Genomic DNA, 15,252 nt, shown 5'->3' on the forward strand with positions numbered 1-15,252 from the left:
TGACAATCATTAAGTATTGTACCACATGATTCTTGACAAATGTATCTTTTTCTTTTATGTACTCTGAGAGCATATGCACCAAGACAAATTCCTTGTGTGTCCAATCACACTTGGCCAATAAAATTCTATTCTTCTTCTATTATCCAACCCCTGATTAGGCAGGAAAGCCTACAACAGTTCATACAGATGGTTATCCAACATCTTCTTAAAAACATCCAGTGTTGGAGCACTCACAACTACTGGAGGCAAGTTGTACCACTGATTACTTGTTCTAATGTCAGGAAATTTCTCCTTAGTTCTAAGTTGCTTCTCTCCTTGATTAGTTTCCACCCATTGCTTCTTGTCCTACCCTCAGGTGCCTTGGAAGAACTCCTCAAAGGAGATGGGGTACCAATCCACTAGCTCACTAATTTATGAAAACATCTTTAGTATGTTACCTCAGATATAAAAGGAAGAAATATGTGCCTTGTACCTGCATGTAGATATATGGATGATGATGACCGTTGTTCAGGAATAAGGTTTTTTAAAAAGGACCGTGACTGTAACTTGACAGAAATGGATGGATTAAATGAAGCCAAACTTCTCATAGTTGATCCCAAAACTCAAGTTACTATAAAAAGAGAAGCCCGTGAGAAATGTGGAAAAAAATCATGATGCATAATGGCCTAATTAAGTACCAGTCATCTAGAAAGAATATATGGTATAATAGAGATGAAGATACAATGCAATAGATGTCATGCCCTTAGGGGGGGAAACCCCCAGGTACTGATTTGATTTGTACATGTAACCCTCAAAATTTGTACATGTAACCATCAACTCTATAGCAAAGGAAAATATAGTGATAGCACACTATATGTACTATATAAAAACAGATTTTTTGAAAATCATTATATGTGAACCAATTTGCTATAAGAGAGAAAGAATGATATTGAGATTATTCTGAAGCAACGCAGGTTGAAGAATTAAGATGTTGAAGATATAGCATAGGCCTTGAAATTTCCTTCTTGAAAAAGTATTATGTCATTGGAAGGTTGTTGTAGATAACCTCACAATGGCATGCTTACTCACTCTTTTTATGTGAGTCTGTCATCTGCACTTCAATAACTGTCTGGTTTGGTGATCCAACTCAAGAAGATTGAGTTCAGAGGATAATCAGAACTGCAGAAAAAACAATTGCTGCCAACCTGCCTTCCATTGAGGACCTTTATACTGCACGAGTCAAAAAGGGATGTGAAAATATTTATTGACCCCTTGCATTGTGGACATAAACTGTTTCATCTCCTACCCTTAAAACATGGCTATAGAGCACCACACATCAACTAAATACAATAACAGTTTTTTCCTAATGCCATCACTCTGCTTAACAAATAATTCCCTCATCACTGTCAAACTATTTAATGAGTTTGCACTACTATTACTACTAATTTTTACTCATCATTCCTATCACCCATCTCCTCCCACTTATGACTGTAACTTGTTGCTTGTATCCTTAAGATTTTTATTACGGTAATATTGATTATTTTCTGATTGCTTATTTGAGCCCTGTGATATTCGTTAAGTGTTGTACTTCATGATTATTGAAAAATGTATATTTTATTTTATATACAATGAGAGCATATGCACCAAAGACAAATTCCTTGTGTGTCCAATCACACTTAGTCAATAAAGAATTATATTCTATTCTAATCTACTCTATTCTATAAATATAATTACAAAGCAGGGATTCTTAACTTTGACCAAATTAATCATTTCTTAAGGCTTAAATAATGTAATTAATCCTCCTGCCCACTTCCTCCCTGTGACTCTTTTGTTACATAAAATGTGTCAGTAACAGTGCCCCAAACTGAATATTTGACATAAACAAGCAATTATAAATTATCCTATTTATCACCAGGATATGCCCAAATTTCCTCCTTGGGGCTAATTATCTGTAGTTTAAGAATAATAAAGACTGAAAAGCCATCACATCTTCTACCAATTTGGTTCTCCTTAGTCTAAGACGCTTGTTCCACTTGCTGGAGCCTGCACTATTGGACAAAACTGCTCATAAAATGGAAAGTCTTCAAAGTCTTCAGTCTGGGGATTGAATAATGAAACAGATGAAGAAGCCAACGAAACCGAAGAATCATTGTAGAGATATCTGGAGATACGTTACAGAGACTACCATTAACCAAGGGTTATTGACAGTTATACTAATTTGAGGATAAGGATCACCAAAAGGTACAGGTCAAATCATTGACTGTAAGGAAGGCAGTAATAATTGAGGAAATAGTAATGTATGATTGGTAATTCACTCATTTCATTTGATACGTATTGAAGAACAGAAAAATTCTGACACAATAAAAGTAATGCCATAGAAAATTGCAAGTCACGGGTTGATTTGGGAAATAATAGGAAATAGAAAAACAATAATATAAAGATGAAGGAAAATACCCTAAGAACTGTTTGGAACCAGGACCTAATGTCCAGTTCTAGGAAATAATAAATTAATGGGACATTATGGGATCAAAGAAAATGGAGGATAGGCATCCACTATAACACGCACAGTTGCAAGCTAATTACTTTGATCTTGATCACTTTGAGATACAGGTGAGGATGGATCTAGATTGAGCCATCTGAGAGGATGGGAGAAGAGTCTCAGTGAAGGCTTATTAAAAATAAGCACACCTAGGGTACTACATTCAATTTTGGTCACCCCACTACAAAAAGGACATTGAAACTCTAGAGAAAGTACAGAAAAGAGCAACTAAAATGATAAAGGGACTGGAAACCAAGACATATGAAGAGAGGTTGCTGGAACTGGGTATGACATGATAGTATACAGATATTTGAGGGGTTGCCACAGAAAGGAGGAGGTTTTCCAGAACACCAGAGGGCCATACCAGGAGCAATGGATGGAAATTGACCAAGGAGAGATTCAACCTGCATTGGCTGCCGATCGGTTTCCGGTCACAATTCAAAGTGTTGGTAATGACCTTTAAAGCCCTACATGGCATTGGGCCAGAATACATCCGGAACCGCCTTCTACCGCATGAATCCCAGCGGCCGATGAGGTCCCACAGAGTTGGCCTTATCCGGGTCCCGTCAACCAAACAATGTCGTTTGGCGGGCCCCAGGGGAAGAGCCTTCTCTGTGGTGGCCCCGGCCCTCTGGAACCAACTCCCCCCAGAGATTAGAACGGCCCCCACCCTCCTTGTCTTTTGCAAATTACTTAAGACCCACCTTTGTCGCCAGGCATGGGGGAGTTAAGTTATCCTTCCCCCTAGGCTACTACAAGTTATGCATGGTATGTTTGTGTGTGTTTGTTGTTGTTTTTTTTATAATAAGGGTTTTTTAGTTGTTTTTATTAATTGGATTGTTCATGTTGTTTTACCACTGTTGTTAGCCGCCCCGAGTCTGCGGAGAGGGGCGGCATACAAATCCAATAAATAAATAAATAAACCTGGAAATAAGGAAGAACTTTCTGATGGTGAGAGCGATCAACCAGTGGAACAGCCTGCCAGCAGAGGTTGTGAACGCCCCATCGCTTGACACATTCAAAAGAAAATTGGACTGCCATCTGGTTGGAGTGGTGTAGGGTTTCCTGGTTGAGCAGGGGGTTGGACTTGATGACCTGCAAGGTTCCTTTCAACTCTAATAAATGAATGAATGAATGAATGAATGAATGAATGAATGAATGAATGAATGAATGAATGAATGGGTCCTTCTGAAACTGGGTTTGAGGGGCAGCAAAGGGGATGGATGGTTCAGATCAGTGTTTCCCGAAAGTGTAGTACTAGAAATATAGCAGACCAGGGTAAAAAAGGACCTATAGCTGCTGGAATCAGTATTGAGGAAACCACAATACACTTTCTGTGTCATAATTGAAATAAATAAGGCAGTCCTTTTACAAAGCTTAGGTTGTTTATCAATCACCGATGGCAGCACAGCAGAGAGCTGGGGATTTTCTACCAGAGACAGTGAGCTTGAACATGACTGAGAATAGACAAGAGCTCCTAGACAACCTCTGAGACATGGTAGAAGCTTTGAAGAAAGATAAAGGAGATAGAGTCCTTTCAGAGTCTGCCACTCTAAACACTTGTTCCTGGAGAACAGCTCACAAATGGGACAAACAATCGCAGTGAGCCTGTTTAGTAATTGCTTTGCGGTGCTTACAAGAATTTACCATTTGATCTTCCCCAAGGCAGAATAGGCAAAAACTGTTTCCAGCTGAGAAGGAAATTCACTTCCATAATGCTGGTGTTTATGAAATGGAACCTTTTATACTCTAAGACTGAGACCAAAGGCTTTCTAAGAAGAGGGATAATAATGCCTTGCCCAAAATATCTTAAGGCCATGGGACGGAGGAGGAGGAGGATGGAATGAAAAGAAAAAATGAAAAGAAATAATAAATTCTAGGACAATTGTGAGCTAAAGTATGGTATCGCTGCAGATAAAAACAAGATGGTTTGGCATGAGCTGCATGCAGTATACATGAAGGGATGAACTTCTGACAAGAACAACAAAAGCTTTCAAAGACTCCAAATGGGCATTGTGCAGGTGCACAACCCATGTATTTCAGAGTCAACTTTCAGAAAATAGACCTGAGTCTACTGGGTTCCTATTAGAAAACCATGTTCTTGCAGTGAGTTGTATTGTCTGGATTCCAATATATGTGGCTCCTTTTCCCACAGCATTTTACAAGCCTACAATTTTTATTTGTTTGTTTGTTTGTTTATTTGATTGATTGATTGATTAATTGATTGATTGATTGATTGATGTGCCTCCCTACTCTGCAGACTCAGGTGGGCTCAATTTGAAAGCCATGGCAATCAACCATGAAGGATGAACTAAATTAACAGGGTGACTACTCTATACTAATTAAATGTGTATCCATTTGTTCATATCTTGTGAATAAGCAAATGTAAAAATTATATGCACAATTGTGTAACCATTGAACAAACTTAGTTAAAAAACTGACTTAAACAGAGCAATAACTGGGAGCTTTTTGTTTAATCCCTGAAAAATAGAATGAACTTTTATGATGCCAATTCTATTCTTTTGCACTGAAATTGTATTTTGTTAATCTTTTTTTCTAAAGGGCTGTCACCATGTGGTCATCAATAGAGGCCTCAAAGAAGTTAAGTATTCTCTCCTCTCACAAAAATTATTGTGACACAAAGAAACGTGGAATAATAAATGTATTAGTTGAAAAAACCGCAAGACTTTATTTTTGCTTCAAAATCTAAAATGGCTACCCTTCTGAAACTAGTATTTTATTCATATTTTCTCTATTTTCTCTTAGCATTACTGAATATATGTAGTTAACTGGCTAATGATTAAAACACTGATTAATTTAGGATGATTAATTTAGAAGACATCTATCTGTCTATCAACTATTATCTCACATTGCTAAATACTGAATTAGCAGAATCAGCAGAATTAACTGAATTCCACTGAATTGAAAACAGATCATTCCAATGTCTTAAAGATTAATACTGTATAGTTCTAAGTACTGGGTTTTTTTTTTAAATGCTGGAAAAAAGATTTTATTAAATAAATAAAAATGCACTTAAGGAGACTAACTTTGTGATATTTATTTAAAGAAAAAACAGACTTGGATTCAGATAACATAGCAGGCCCAATAAAGTGAACGTCAGTGAACACTTTCTTTAAAGAAAAGCAACAAGTTATAGAAATTTTAAAAAGTCAAAGAAAGTAAAAAAATTCAATATATATAAATAGAAGAAAAATACAATTGAAGTTAATAGGTTTGCTCTTTGAGTCCTATTCTCAATTCCTTGTGAGCTGTCTCATCTTCCTCCTTTCTTTTTTAGAAAACAGGAAAGTGACACCTGTTGGGGAAAGATAAGGGGTTTTGTGGGGGGGTGGGGTGGAGGGTGGTAAATAAGGATACTTCCAGATTAAAAACTGCTCTGATTACCTTTGGAAATATATATTTTTAAAAAGTTAACTCTAAGCACAGAAGTGTAGCATGCTGTGCTATAATTGCCACCTGGTTAGAAGCTGAAAGTCCCCTGAAAGCCACCATAATTGAAAATACAAATATTAAATGTGCCAGTCCAGCCTACTTGATGTCCATAAATATCTCCATAAATATCTGGAAGCACCTTTAATGGAAAAAAGAAGCAATGAAGAAAGCAATGCAAACAAAGCAATAAAGCAACTTGTCATGACTAAGCAAGTAATTCATTTTTAATTATCTGATTAAAGATGTTGAGTATTACAGGTTGAAGAACATGAGAAAAAAAACTCACAACAGATCAAAAAGTAACAGGAAAGCTCACATAGAGAATGGAAAAATGGAAAAATTGCAAGCAAATGTAAACCTTTTTGAGGCTAATTTCAGAAATGCAGCATATAATTAGAATTTAGCAAAAATAAAATTTTGGATCATTTCCAGACCAGTATTAAGTATTAGATGAAAAAATGGTATGGGGATTTTAAGAAAAAATACAGTCTTAAGTAGACCACAGGCTGACCATCAAATGCTTCAAAGCTTTTAAAGCAAGATTATGTATTCTGGATTACCTAAAGTCTTACTTAAAGTCACTGTGAAAAATCCTAAATATGCCAACTTAGTATGAGTTAATAACCCATCTGAAATATATAGAGTGAATATACTTTCTCTTCAGTTGAACTAGATACAAAACATTTTGCTTGCAGCGGCAATACTTTTTAAACTATTAATTAAATGGACTTTAGATTGCTTTACCTCATTGTAATTCCAGAGTTACAGTTGTTATGTTTTGTAGACATTCAAACCAAATAACTTTGTTCGTCCAGAAAGAAGAAAATATTGCCTTCTACAGTTGCATATTTTCTGAGTCATAGAATCAAAGAATTAAAAGAGGCTTTTAGGGAACTATCTGCAACAATCAGGTTAAAACATCCCTGAAACTGACTGCAGATTTGTTGATTCAAATAGTTCTACAGCTGTGTCAAGAGTAAGTAACACATATAAACTTAGTGTTCTTTTTAGAGATCAGGAACTCTGATAAATGTCAACTAATCCAACATTAAATAAATTTATCTTGCAATAATATAAAAAGGATTGCCTGAAATAAGATGATTAAGGTTAGCCATTTTCAGGGTCTTGGGGATAAGACCCTAAACCAGGATCTTTTTAAAGAAACTCTTTGCTTTCATATAGGTCTAACCAATCCTTGTATTCAAAATATCCATATCACAGTATTCTAATAGTAATTTAAATAAAGTAGATTTTGTCTACATTGTCATCTAACATACTTAGTAAATAATGCACAAAGATTAGGTGCTATTCTTGCTGCTGTGTGTACAATATATTACTTTTTTATTTGACAGCAAAGACATTATTTTGACATCCTACTTACCTATTTGCCAGATGCCCTATAACTACTTGTTTTCTGTAATTTTATATCTTAAATGTGAACCACTCTAACCTTTTTAAAAAAATGAAGTGGTTTATAAATTGTATAATTTATTAATCCTATAATTTATACACTTTATGCAAATTACTTTTATGCAAAGTATAGATTTTGAATAACACTTTTTAAAATGAAGATTGCTAGGTTTGTTTAATTTTTCTCTATAATTTTAAAAGGTAGAGATTGCTGCTCTAGTGAATAAAGGGATATAATAAACTAGGGAACAATTGCACAACCTATTTATTGTTAATTAAACCTGGGAGCACAACAATATATTAAAATGAGTCAATTAATTAAGCGCAGCCTCTTCAATCATAGAAGATACAGTTAGAATTCCATTTAAAAAAAAAGATAATTGAGCTGAATGAACCAGAATATCCAATGTGTACAAAGGAGGAAAAGGAAGGAAAGGAGAAAATGAGAGTACCCCCATCACCAGCCCACTAGCAAATGAGTCACACCTGCTCCAATGACTTCTTCAATCTTCACGAAAGACACATCGATTTCCTTGGCAAATTCACGGACAGCTTCATTGGGGTCCTCATATGTAAAAGGATCAATGTAGATCTTCATTCCAGGGGAGCCTTCTCATTTTAGTGGGATAAAAGGAAAGAGAGAAAAAACAATCATATTCATCTCTGGGAAGAGGGTAAAATAGCATCCTGAAGCTTCTTCCTTCCCTGATTTTTTTTAAAAAATCAGGATCTCTTTCTGAGTTGGACAGTTCATTATCCCTTCTGTTCCAGTCTTTTCTTATTCTATACTTCCTCTACAACAACTTTTCTTTTGCAGTTTCCCTGGAAATTCAGGATATATTATTTATAATGGATAAGGGGCAAGAAATAGATTACAGTGTTCCCTCAATTTTCGCAGGGGATGTGTTCCGAGACCGCCCGCAAAAGTTGAATCTCCGCAAAGTAGAGATGCGAAAGTAAATACACTATTTTTGGCTATGAACAGTATCACAAGCCTTCCCTTAACACTTTAAACCCCTAAACTGCAATTTTCCATTCCCTTAGCAACCATTTAGATTATTACTCACCGTGTTTATTTATTAAAGTTTATTTTTAAAAATATTTATTAAAGGCAGATGAAAGTTTGGCGATGACATATGATGTCATTGGGCAAGAAAAACCGTGGTATAGGGGAAAAACCCGCGAAGTATTTTTTAATTAATATTTTTGAAAAACCATGGTATAGACTTTTCGTGAAGTTCGAACCCGCGAAAATCGAGGGAACACTGTATATCCAAAAATAGGTGCACCGTTTTACTTGTCAAAGCCATACCATTAGCAAGAAAGTCAAAGAAAAAAAGGTGTAGCTAGGGAACAATATTTATTAGCCCAATGCTCTCCTCTGTTTGTGAGGGGTGGCTATGCGATAGCAGTGAATGCAGGAAAGACATAGAAGCAAACTAAGGAAGAAAATGAGTGAAAGGGGAAGGGGAAAAGAGAGAAAAGAAAGAAATAACTTTGGAAAAGTAAGTTGCCTTGAGAAATTGAAAACAAAACTAAAAAGGTAAGATAAAATACAATCAGTACCTAAGAACATTATTAGTGTACTCTTTTAAAAGTGTGTTATAGAAAGACAAAGAGAGGATAAAATCATTTTTCAACAGTTTAACATTCTAAAAGCTTTCTAGTTGATTCAGATTGATGAGCTTGCTGCTTGGAGTTAAAGGTCTTCTTTACAAGTCTTTTTTGTTCAACTCACAAGAGCAAAGCTATGCAGTTAAAGTGCTTTTTCTAGTTCTGTAGGAAAAATGGCAGCAGGTTTATGGCACTTTCCTTAATGCATAATTTATTTTTATTTACTCAGCACACCTTTTGATTGTCTTGTGGCTGCTACTGACAGAACATAGCAATTACAAACTGGAGAGCATCTAAGCAATAAAATACAATCTCCATAACAAATATTCCTCAGGTTTATTTCACCCTTCTCTAAATGATTTTCTTTGTAGTTGATAATACTCTTCAAGACATAACTAGAAGAATCTGAGAGAGGTGAGAGAAGGGTATAAACTTTGTTATTTCACAAAGAGAGATCTTATATTCAGAAATACAAATTATATTGGTAGACACACATACATTTTATTATTATTTATTTATTATTTATTGGATTTGTATACCACCCCTCTCCGTAGACTCGGGGCGGCTAACAACAGTAATAAAAAACATCATGCAAATCCAATACTAAAAACAACTAAAATACCCTTATTATAAAACTAAACATCCATACAAACAAACATACCATGCATAAATTATAAAGGCTTAGGGGGAAAGAATGTCTCAATTCCCCCATTCCCCCTTATAGTGAAAAATATGAATCTAAGAACACACAAATATGTAGTATCACTGTTCTGCTGGTGTGTCCCAACCGCCCGTAATTACAGGGTAATTAGTCCAAAAAGACACACACCACACGATAGAAGGAAAACCAAAAGTCTTTATCAACAAAAAAGCAGAAAAAACTCTTTTTAAATGTCAAAGGGATTTTCTGGTACACACAAGGCACAGGTTAAATGCAATCCAATTTCTCACCCAGTAACTGGGAAATTGAGTCCAATTCCAAAGTCCAGAATGGCCACACACAGTCTTGAACAGGGAAACAGCAAAACCATGATCTTGACGAAACTATGAATCAGATAAACTTCCACAAGGCTAAACCAGCACGCTGCTCTTTTTATCTGTAGCACTAATTACAGCAGCCCCACCCAACCACAGGTGGCCTCTCTTATCTCTTGTAATAATCCTTCAGTTGTTCTCTCCTATGCATCACTCTACGCATGTGTGGGTCTGTAATACGTTCTTGTTCAGAATCCAGGGATGATAAGGATGATTGATCTCCTCCTGGGCTGTCTGCCAAACTCCCCTCTTCCCTGCTACTCACGCTTCCTTCGTCAGAGGAGCCTTCATCGTGAGATTCTATCGGGAGAAAAACAGGCCTGTGGCATGTGGATGTTTCTCCCATATCCACCTCCACATTCCTTGGGGCAGGAGCTGGGCCAGAGCCATTAAGGGTGACTTTTTTTTTTCTGTTAATGGCTAGGTGAAAAAACTAAGATTCTCATCACTTCCTGAACTATTTTCAGTTCCCTTTTTAAAATGCTAAAACAACTAAAACTGCAAGATTTAGGGGATTGTAAACAGGTTCAACATCAGGCTTCTACGGCTTTCCAGTTTCCCCGGTACATGGTACATGCTGTAGGATAGGATGGCTCATATTCTTCCCTCAAAGGACTACCCTTGGCCTATCAATATTGTTTGAATGCTATTTCAATACTTCAATAATGGTGGGTGGGTATGGCTTTTGTTTTATTTAAATACTATTCAACTATAGTTTATTAATTTCCCAGATCCACATAGTTCTGAATTTTACCTCTCATCAGATAAAAAAAATTTAAATGCTACTTTCAGAGCGTCTCAAAGAAAATGATACAGGTATTCTGAATGACTCATTTAATAATAATATATATTTGATTTCCCTCCAGCTAAACATGCCTAGTATGAACCAATAATGTCTAGATAACTCAACCAATTGCTTCAGTTGTTATTGTAGGAATACACAACCAGTAATCTATAGGCCACGTATAATTATCTATCTTTGGCAGCTAGCCTGTAGGTAACTGAAAGGTGTCAGAAAGATAATAGGGAGTCGAGAGAAGAGAATTAGAAAGAAAAGAAAACTAATGTTCAGTTTTGACTTGAATTATATAGATTGCATTACAGTTAATGCAGTGATAAAACCAGCATTGGACTACGAGCCAGAAAGCTATATTGCGCTTGCCGTGGCGGCTCATAGGTTCTTGCGGGACCAGCGCAATTTTGCTGCTGCACCTGTGAAGATAGCAAAATTGCCCCCTTGTTTTGGAAAGGTTTTACCTGTGGATCCATGTGCAATTTTGCTACCTCTACAGGTGCAGCAGCAAAATTGCGCTGGTCCCGCAAGAACTTACGAGTTACGGCGGCAAGCGCAATTTACCATTCCGGCTCGTAGCCCACCGCTGGATAAAACCCTATACTAATTTATCAATTTCTTCATTATTATATAAATTTTATGGTGCTAAATATGATGTAGAGTATTCTAATATCTGAACAAATGATTAGGTACACATTGGTCCAAAGCTGAATTCTTCCATTGCCAACAGTGAAGCTAGCCAGGAAGTTATCTCTGTTTTGACTGCTTCATAAATGTTTCATCACATAGTCTTTTACTGTTCATAAATCCTTTTATAGGTGCAGCCAATTCTCTAGCAGAATTACAAAGGAATTTACAAGATGATAACCAAGTCTGGTTTACAGAATGGGACAGCAAAACAAACATATAATTCAGGTGATCAATTTGAGGGCACAATGACCTTGTAACATAGTACTAGCATATTCTATGCAAGTGTAATGTGGCTTATAAATGCCCAGCAGTATAGAATGAAGGCCCAGGGAGAAGGTATATGCACAACTGATAAATGGCTTTGAAGTTGTTAAGAAAATTTGCCATAGTTTGGAACTACCCTAGGGTAAAGGTGGGCTGACATAATTAGCCCAGCATGAATGAAAGCTCAAAGATCAGAGGATAAAAAGCACATCCTGCTATGCAATTATATACTACATGCAACAACTCTGGTACTAATGACAGAGAATATTTCTAGCTGATAGCACAAGCTTTGTTCTTTTATCATGCTGAGAATTAGCAGCTTCTCCATTCTGCCAAAGGAAAACATTTTGGTACTTCAAAGATTGCTTACTTCTGTATCACCAACAGATGGTAATCAACAGAAAGATGTATTTCCTCAATTTTAGATTACTTTATAAAGACAATATCCTCTTTTATGGGTACTTTACAATATCTAATATCAAAACAATAAATGTCTATAATATTTTCCTTGTCTTCTATAAATATTCCTATTATTTTATTTCAGCAAATATTTAAACCATGAAAAAATTATTTAGTCTCTTTGAATCATGGAATCTGTACCTCTCAGTGTTCTTTTGTTTATGACTTTCTAACTTTCAACCAAATGCCTTCTAGAAAATGTAATGTAAGCAAGAATTTTGATCATAAATGTAAATTATGTATTTGTTATTTTAATATTTAACATATGTATTCATGTAACTTTCTCTGGAAATCACTGTGGTCTTTTAACTTTATTTCTTCTATGCCACCATTCTGTAAATGAAGGGCTACACGTCTTAAATTTTCTTTATTCTGATACATTTAGCATGGAAATATATCAGAATGTAAAATATATAAATATTCTGTATGATGTAAAGATTATAACCTGACATAAAGATTGCCAATGAAAACATTTTGTAATTCTTATGTGTAGTGTGTTTTCCATACTAGTATCAACAGCCACTGAGATGGACACACTCATTAAATTATGTTTTTATACTGATGCTTAGTGATATAGTACTGCATATACTGAAATATTATCCCAGTGATGTGTTTCTTACAATTTTTTTGGCCACCTTTGCAAGCCTGAAGAATCAAATAGAAACAAGTAAAATATAATCCATTTAAATGTCACACTAAACTAAGTTACCCAATAGACAAACAGAAAACAACAACAGCCAGCCAGTCTGGTTTAGTGATAAAGACACTAGGTCAGAAAGCAGGAGGTTGTGAGTTCAAGTCTTGCCTTAGGCATAAAAACCAGATGGGTGACTATGAACAGTCACTCTCTCAGTCCAGTCAACCTCACAGGATTGTTGTTATGAGGAAAATACAAGGAGGAAACTATGTTGGGTGTGCCTTGAGTTATTTGTAAAAATAATAAAGATGGGGTATAAATAACACTCAAGTATTCCCCAAAATATTTACATAATTTACATTTATATCTATCTATCCATACAAAAAGGAGCTCAGTCTGCTCCAGTTGTTGGGGAATTTATTTTTATTCATCTTAATTTTAATGTCTTTATCATTCTGATCACCATTAGTCATAGAGAAGGGATAATTTCTCTAATATTTCACTTCCAAAATATACTGTATAAATACATTTTTTAAATTCAGTTGTTCATAACACTACATTGTTAATGTACAAAGAGGAGGGAGCCCCTCTATTCTCCAGAGCACCAAAGGGCCGGACGAGGAACAATGGCTGGAAGCTGACCAAGGAGAGATTCAACCTAGAAGTAAGGAAGAACTTCCTGACAGTCAGAGCGATCTACCAGTGGAACAACCTGCCTGTGGAGGTTGTGAACTCCCCAACTCTGGACACTTTCAATAGGAGATTGGACTGCCATTTGGCTGGGGTGCTTTAGGATTCCTGCTCAGGCAGGGGGTTGGACTTGATGACCTGCATGGTCCCTTTCAACTCTAACAATAAATAAATAAATAAAAATAAATAATTATGTTGACAGTATTTCTAGATATTTGAAATATTGATTTCATATATTAATTTAATGCATTATGTACCCCTTATTTCCATTAAAGTGAAGGGTATCTGAGCTTCTCAGAAACAAGCTTTTCATCCAGATCCTGGCTGGACCTAACTTTCCTAAACTTTAGGAATGAAATTTTGAATAATAGTTGAATACTTCCCAATACGAAGTTAATTATTGTGGAAATCTGTATCTATTCCTTACTGGCCACCTCATCAGTTAAATTTCAAGGTGAACATGACCTTATTTTAGAAAATTTCCTTACTGATCATGGGATATCTAACTAAAGCTATAGTCAAGCAATAACCACATGGCCAATCAAAGATTATGGCTTTCATGTATGACAATTTCATTGATATTGGCTGGCTGTTTTCTTTTTCCTCCATTATTGGAGCAAAATAAAATAACAGATTGGATCTAATTTTCTGCCTTTACTTTTAAGAGATATTCTATTAGTCGTTGTTACTTTGGGGAAAGAATACGATATTCGGAAATATCTACAGAAATGGGTTAACATATACTGTTTCAGCCATGCTGAAGGTTCTTGTAAAAATCTCTCATTAATTCAGAAAAGTAAGTATCCAGGCTAAAAACAGTCACAAATGTCTCCCACCCAATCTTCTTTGCTCAAAATAGGACAAACACTGAAAGTAGGGAATGGTAATGAGGAATGAAAGTTGTCCAGTCATCACATCCTTTTAAATGATTTCTTTCCTGAGGTTTCGTCAAAATATAATTTAAAGTATGTTCTGCCGAAGAATGTATGACATGTGCTATAGCGTTTTCTTTGGATTAGTTCCTTGGAAATACCACAGTTATAGTGCAGAATTTTAGAGGAACAACCCACTGTAAGAAGAACATTTCCTAGCTGATTGCATTTTCTTTGAAGTCTGCTCATCAAAACTCCGTTTATCCTCACCATTTCCTCTTCATATCTTTCACTTTGGACCCTCATATCTCTTGCCATGTTCAATCTTATGTTTACTTTAGAAGCAGTTATACAATATTGCTTAGGCTTAGTTAAAAACATAAATGCATAAAAAAATCAAGCATGGTCTACAGAAATATCTTGATCAGAGAAATAGTGAGAATGTTAATACAGAAGTGTAAACTGATAAATGAAAAACTTTTAAGCTATGCATTTTTTTCAATTTAAAAAGTTGCCTATAAGTGTAATAATCTGAAAAAAGGAAATGGTTAGATACTACAGTATTTTCATATTTACCACATAATTATAGAGACTTGGATAAGAAGCAACTTATTCATATTGGTCCTACTAAAGCAACAGACTCCCAACAGCAAACTACTGTATGTTGGCCCATGTAATTTCAAGCAGAATTTACAAATAACTACATTCAAAATCTTAAGAAAACACTGAAACCAATTTGTAGGTCAGAAAATACTTTAATTGTTTCATTTTAATATTCAATTGATTAACCTTTACAAGATACAGCAGCATATTCCAT

At 35.5% G+C, this 15,252-nt stretch overlaps 1 protein-coding gene across 9 annotated transcripts in view; it reads right to left on the bottom strand.

Moving 5' to 3' along the window:
- EPHB1 (EPH receptor B1) overlaps positions 1-15,252 on the bottom strand; it is a 476,084-nt gene that overhangs the window by 56,050 nt on the left and 404,782 nt on the right. For 5 of the 9 annotated variants that reach the window (XM_070753154.1, XM_070753151.1, XM_070753147.1 and 2 more), the window contains 2 exons: positions 9,230-9,400; positions 7,868-7,990 (listed from right to left, as the gene is read on the bottom strand). In XM_070753154.1, the coding sequence (XP_070609255.1) occupies positions 7,868-7,990; positions 9,230-9,400 (294 nt within the window). The remainder of the gene's footprint in view (positions 1-7,867; positions 7,991-9,229; positions 9,401-15,252) is intronic. The other 4 variants (XM_070753153.1, XM_070753155.1, XM_070753156.1 and 1 more) reach the window with 1 other exon arrangement.

Source organism: Erythrolamprus reginae, chromosome 5, assembly GCF_031021105.1.
Source record: "Erythrolamprus reginae isolate rEryReg1 chromosome 5, rEryReg1.hap1, whole genome shotgun sequence".
Lineage (NCBI taxonomy): Eukaryota > Metazoa > Chordata > Lepidosauria > Squamata > Dipsadidae > Erythrolamprus > Erythrolamprus reginae.